Source organism: Zerene cesonia, chromosome 16, assembly GCF_012273895.1.
Source record: "Zerene cesonia ecotype Mississippi chromosome 16, Zerene_cesonia_1.1, whole genome shotgun sequence".
Taxonomy (NCBI): Eukaryota; Metazoa; Arthropoda; class Insecta; order Lepidoptera; family Pieridae; genus Zerene; species Zerene cesonia.
Window position 1 is genome coordinate 1,342,918 of NC_052117.1, and position 7,129 is coordinate 1,350,046.

At 33.4% G+C, this 7,129-nt stretch overlaps 2 protein-coding genes and 1 pseudogene across 2 annotated transcripts in view; all 3 read left to right on the plus strand.

Moving 5' to 3' along the window:
- LOC119833146 lies at positions 1-129 on the plus strand (annotated as a pseudogene).
- LOC119833031 (craniofacial development protein 2-like) overlaps positions 1-1,425 on the plus strand; it is a 3,555-nt gene extending 2,130 nt beyond the window's left edge. Inside the window, exon 2 of the mRNA XM_038356901.1 lies at positions 1,406-1,425. Coding sequence (XP_038212829.1) covers positions 1,406-1,425 — 20 coding nt within the window. The remainder of the gene's footprint in view (positions 1-1,405) is intronic.
- LOC119832790 (indole-3-acetaldehyde oxidase-like) overlaps positions 1,343-7,129 on the plus strand; it is a 21,297-nt gene continuing 15,510 nt past the window's right edge. The window contains exons 1-2 of the mRNA XM_038356549.1: positions 1,343-1,470; positions 4,355-4,524. Of these exons, the coding sequence (XP_038212477.1) occupies positions 1,425-1,470; positions 4,355-4,524 (216 nt within the window). The 5' untranslated portion in view covers positions 1,343-1,424. The remainder of the gene's footprint in view (positions 1,471-4,354; positions 4,525-7,129) is intronic.

Below are 7,129 nucleotides of genomic sequence, written 5' to 3' on the forward strand. Positions count from 1 at the left end.
AAAGTTCCCGCACAGCGGGACCAGTATATTAAACTGATTTTTGTAAACCGACGGGATGTTCGGGGCTCGCTCCACTCCTGTCACGGGTCGGCCCGGCATTGCAGTGCCGCCGGGATCGGCCCACATAATAAATAAATAATAAAAAATAATTCACATACTCTCATCCTGAAGGTATTTTTCGTCACACTATAATGCGAATTTATCTTAGACCAGCTGCGCCCCGCGGTTTCACCCGCGTAAGACTGTATCCCGAAGGAAAATCGGGATAAAAAGTTGCCCATATGTTATTCCAGTTGTCCAGCTGTCTACGTACCAAATTTCATTTCAATCGGTTCAGAAGTTTTTGCGTGAAAGAGCAACAAACGTCAAACACACACACATCCTTACAAACTTTCGCATTTATAATATTAGTATAAATTATTTATCAAAACATAATGGCTTTAATCGTAAGCCCTATGCTGCGGATTACAATTTAGCTCGTAATATTGTAATCTAACGGTATTTACAATTTAACCACAACATATACATACAAAACAAAATAAACTATTGTTGAATTAAATTACTGTTGATAATGTCCCATAATCTTGTCTTATCATGTAATCATTTGTTATTATCAAAAGTTTTATGCGACGGCGAATATCTTACATTGCACTAATCTTATGTAATTTATATACAGTAATTAGGTTTTAAACCTGTCTTGGAATGCCATTAACTACGGATACTGGCCATGGTCAATGAATAGTTTGTTGATCACAAAAAGGTCTAGTAAACCTTTAGCCCCATTTAGAAGTGTTTTTCTTTGTCTGTCATAGATATAAAAATATGGTTAAAAAAAAAATATAAAGACACACAATTATAACTATACTAATGTGTGCTTATATAAAAGAAATAAAAATGGTTTTATATTTCTTTTATTTCCTTATTAATCTCTATTCATAAACTAAACCAGTATCTTTCGATAATCAAACTAACATACACATTTGTTTTGCTTATTATTTGCATCTGTAATAGCTTACAAATTAGGACAGCCCATACAATCTATCCCACACTCAAAGGTTGCGTTTATTGACCTCGAAGTGTGTCTAAGTGAAACCGGTATCTCAGCTGTTTTTAGTTACAAGTTTTTATTTCGAGAAATTTATTATCGTTTTTCTTAATTTTTGTTTTTTGTGACATTGCTGTGGTGTTACATAGACTTTATTTCTTTAAATTGGCTTAGCATTTCATTCTCCGTACGAATACTATTGCATTAGGACACATCTTATCTGCTTCAAACACTTCGAGCTTGAGCAAATATACTTATTCACAGCCAAATGCCAAATCTGTACTCTTAGTGCTGTTCGATTGTTGATAAGCAACCGACGTGGTTACCCAGTGTTGTGCTAATTTATCGGATTTGTGCTAGTGATGTTAACATCGCCGTGATGGATAAAATATATTTTACGATAAACGGAGACCGATTTTCGTTAAGTATGGGAATTGATTTTTATACAAGTTTCTATGTTTTTTGGTAGCTTTTAATGTAAGAATATGAGAATGAAATAGTTTGGATTTTACCTTGAGATATCAAAATTAAATTCATAAGAATGCGACTTAAAATTTGTTCATTTTGACCACAGTCGCTGTTACTTCTCGAAGTTCAGTAAATAGGAATTTACTTAATTCGGCTTTAATTTGAATTTAATTACACGGCTTCGCCTGTGGTACATATGTAGCTATAGCCTTCCTGATTAAATGGGCTATATAACACTGAAATAATTTTTCAAATCGGGCCAGAAGTTCTATATTCAAATCTATTCATTTAAATTTGGCGGGAAAGATTATTTTTTTTTTATTTCATCAGAATCAGAAAAAATCGTTCTATTTTTTGCTTGGAGACACTATTTAACAAAAAGAAAGAAAATGTAAGCAATATTATATTCAAGAAACTATACATACTAGCTGCGCCCGGTTTTACCCGCATAAGTCCTTATCCCGTAGGAATATCGGGATAAAAAGTTGCCTGTATGTTATTTCAATTGTCCAGCTGTCTACGTACCAAATTTCATTGCAATCGGTTCAGTAGATTTTGCGTGAAAGAGCAACAAACACACACACATAAGGATGTGTGTGTGTTTGTAAGGACAAACTTCCGCATTTATAATATTAGTAGGATAATAGGATGAAGTCATTTAGTTGTGTTAGTTTAAATTTAGCATGCATATGAATTCGAGCCGCCGCGACGAGGCTCTTTTCAAAACAAATACAGATAATAAAAATAATATTTACATAACATACGTAAATATTGTTAAAATGGTTGCGCGTAAGCGTTGATTTTTTGTAGAAGAGGCTTTTGACTGAAGCATCTTTTTAGTTGGTGTAATTTCGGATTTTCCTTATTATAATTTTTGTTTGAATATTCGAGAAAAAACTTTTAATTTTAATATAATCCTATACATTAATTATTTCTGCTACAGCTTAATTCATTTGAATAAAATGGGTACGATGTATGTATGTTTTTTGTTACATTCGTATTTGTAAATTTTTATAGAAATCGGCCTCGGTATTTTACATAACTCTGTAGACCATGACCTCTTTACCTTACAAATTAATAGTACAAATAATTATTCTCTTAAACATTTAAAATTACTGGATGATTCTATCCTACTAATATTATAAATGCGAAAGTTTGTAGAGTAAGATGTGTGTGTGTGTTTGTTACTTTTTTTCGCAAAAACTACTGAACCTATTACAATGAAACTTGGTACGTTGAAAGCTTGACAACTGGAATAACATATAGGCAAATTTTTATCCCGATATTCCTACGGGATACGGACTTACGCGGGTGAAACCGCGAGGCGCAGCTAGTACTTTTATAAAGTGAAGTTCCGTGCCCCCTTGTAGGGTACGTGCATTAACACAAAACATACCTACATAGATATTAAATTTGAGTTTGAAAAGTTGAAAAATTTAAGAAATCGCTTTCCTGAATAAAAGTATGATCAAATTAAAATCATGACAATAACTAAAAAGTATAAACCAAAAGTAACAGACGCATACACAAAAAAGAGTTTATTACATATACAAAAGATTACAAATAGATATAATAAATAAGATACAAAAGATTATCGGCATAAAAATGGTACAGTAAATGATGATTCATTTATCTCTTTTTCATCTAAATTATTATGTGCATACAGATCTTTACATTTTGAAACAAAGATTTACGTAAAATATTATGTACGTTTTTAAAAAGCATGGCAGTTGTGGCTCAGTGGATAGGACGTCGGACTTAAAAGCAAAAAGTCACGGGTTTGAGACCGGACGAGCGGGGAAAAATAAATTTCAAATTAATTTCGGAAAGCTGTAGGAAAAACATCTTGAGGAATTCTGCATGTCGAAGGAGTATGATGATATGGGACATCTACCAACCACGACCAGCGTGGTGGATCATGGGCTCAACCCTCATAGGAGACGTTTACTCCAATAGTGGGAACATAGTATCATATATAATATAAAATGCAATTCATAAAATGAATCAGCTAATCACGTAATAAATAATAATGTAATCCAGCTGCAATACGTAGAAACAGATATTGCATAATAAATAATAATTATAAATAATCTATCTATATATATAAAATTCTCGTGTCACAGTTTTCGTTGCCATACTCCTCCGAAACGGCTTGACCGATTCCTCTGAAATTTGGTAAATATATTGGGTAGGTCTGAGAATCGGCCAACATCTATTTTTTATCCCGATATTCCTACGGGATACGGACTTACGCGGGTGAAACCGCGGGGCGCAGCTAGTTATAAATAAATACGTAACAAATATGATAATACAAGTACTAAGTATACTATTGGAATCTTGACAAGCGCTGAATGGTTGAGCCTTGAAAATATTCATTCGTTGTAATGTGAACATCAATCAATGTTTAAGCAGTAATTTTAACCGTTTGCACAACCTTTGCCATTCATTTTTCATTTCTGTACAAAAATCATTATTTTTTAGAAAAAACTAAACCCGCAAATTGTCAGAACTCGAGCACACGGTAGACACCATCTATAAAAAAATCAAAATTAGTTTATCCAGTAGCCTATGTGCTAATCAAAACTAAAATCTATCTCTGCTCCAAATTTCATTCAGATGCGATAAGCAGCCTGTTTTCGTGAATAAGTAACAAACATCCATACATCCAAACATCCAACCATACTTACAAGGTTTCGCGTTTATAATATTAGAAGGATTCACTGTATTTTATTTTGTCAAGTAAACCGAAGACATCTGTACCACGCGGATAAATAGCCTAAATTTTCCTATTGACCATTTATTTCATTACCACGTATATAATTATATAAAATAATGTTTCAGCCGGTTCCGAAGTGTCTCCAACAACCAGTCTGAATGATTACTTGCGATACCACCTGGGTCTTCATGGCACCAAGGCCATGTGCCACGAGGGGGGGTGCGGGGCCTGCGTCGTGTCTGTATCCTTGACACATCCCGGGACCAAGGAGAGACGCGTGTTTGCTGTTAATTCTGTAAGTTATCATCACTATATAGTATAAATATATAAAGCAAATTCGCGTCTGTATGTGTGTATCTTTCTTTAGCGATTTTTTTATCTCCGAGATCAAAGGCGTTGTACAACTGTATTCTGTTTCCATTTTTGTGGTATTGGGTACTTACGTATATGTAGTCATCTGTGATAATACATCTATATTTAACATTAACATAACAATAAAATTAACAAGTCTTGACTGCCTCCTTGGTACAGTGGTTAACGCGTGAGCGTAGAACCGAGGGGTCCTGGGTTCATTTACCGAACCGAGATGTTTTTTTTATGCGTTGGGGACGCTGCAGAACACATACACATAAAGCGGATCACCTACTTGTCCGTAAAGAAAATCGATCAGTGAAACAGATGTACATCATTTGCCCCATACCCCACTAGAGGACATAGGACTTTTATTATTTACAAGAATTGAGTTTTATTTACATACTAAAACTACAATAAAAACAAAACAAACATAAGGCAGTGCTTTCAATCTTAAAAATGATGTTAATTGTATCGTAAATATTTAGTTTACATGAATTAAGACCGTTATCTTCTCGTAAAAGTTGAATGACATTGTGACACAATTCAGTTTAATCGAATAGCAGAAGTAGCAAATAAAAGCTATAAAAATTTTATTACTAGAAGAGAAGAAGTTGTTTTATTTAAATACTCTTATAATAAAGCGGTTGCCATGACATCTCCCGTGATACATAATATAATACCCACTATCCGGGTAACTGGGTAAAAAGATTATGTGCTAATTCTGACTATAATCTATCCCTGTTAATTTCATTATTATTTATCTATATTATAAACATAGATTATATCAAAATATATGTATACTTTGCTTTCAGATATAAAATATGAATGATAAGTTAAAATGATTACTTATCCATTGATAGACTTAAGCCAAAATATAAACAATCTCCTCGTAATCATTTGCAATTCAATTATCTGATTTATAGGTATCATAATATGAGTCGATTAATAGGTGTTATATAAAGTACATAAAATGCAAACAATTTCACTTTCATAATTGTGAAATAATAAAATTTAAGTATATAGTCTTAATAATAGAATACATAACATAATACTATACTACAAATAGTAGAAACATGTCCGACATTTTGCTTTATTTGTTACTAGCTGCGCCCTGCGGTTTCAACCGCGTCAGTCCGTATCCCGTAGAAATATCGGGATAAAAAGTTGCCTATATGTTATTCCAGTTGTCCAGCTGTCTACGTACCAAATTTCAGTGCAATCGGTTCAGTAGTTTTTGCGTGAAAGAGCAACAAACACACACATCCCTACAAACTTTCGTATTTATAATATTAGTAGGAAGGATTATGGTTTTGAAAAGTTTTTCAACTTTTTTAACCAAAAAAGAAGGAGATCAATTCGACTGTATTTTTTGTGTTTGTTTCTTCATAACTTTTTACTCGATGAACCGATTTTTCCGATTATTTCCAACCTCCGCCCTGAGATCTTCAAGGAAGAGAAAGTACGGGTTCCTGGAACTTTTGTACTATAATATATAATATTTTTGTTGAATTTAATTCAAGTCCTTTAATTTCAAGCGAATCTTATAATAATATCACCAATGTCACCTTGTGATAATTATGCTGCATTACTTATCATATCTTCAAATGCCATTTAATCTGGCGCATTGTAAAAACGCAAAAACATTGGTCAGGCGCGAGTCGGGCTCATAGCACTAAGAGTTACCTACAAATAAGTTAAAGAGCAGCTGCATAAAGTTAGTCACTCATCCAATTTATGGCCGCGCCAACGGTTGCTTAACTTCGATTTTTTATTCGTTGTTACAGCGGCAACAAAACACCTCGTCTGTATAACTATCACAGTTCACAATATAGCCTGGTTACAGATGGATGGGCAGAAAGACTGACAGAACTGAACTAAAGTCTTAGTATTAGTAATATTAGATACTAGTATACTACTATATTATCAGTGGTAACAGGGTTCCGTTTTACGCATTTGGCGCGGAACCCTGAACAGCACGTGATTAACGAAAAATTTAACCTTGGTTTGAACATTTTTATGTCATGTCCGGTAATTATTCATTATACATACGACGTTGGTTGGTTTCATCTAATCTTCTAGACGTCAATACATACTCGTATATTAGCGAGTATATTTACATGTTTATTTATACCTACAAATACGCTATGCTCTTGTTAGACAAAATACCATTTAATATAAGGGCATAGTTACACAATTATCTTTATCATTGAAATGATTTAATATATAAAAAAATGTGAGCCGTCACGGGACGCCTGGCAGATGTGAAACATCGATATTATTTTATAAAATTAATATGCAAAGTATAGACTGTGATAGGAACTAAATATGTCATAATGATAAAATAAAATATTACACCGTACACACTACTGCATATAACTGTATATATCATATAGCGTGGCGACGCGTCGCCACGGCATGCGTCGCCTCACCAGAAATCTGTTTTACGTGCGGCTATAGATGTTTCACATCAATAAAATATAGTTTAAAAAAACTAAAAAACACGCTTTTCAAGCACATCAAACTAAAAACTATAAAATAATTTTTAA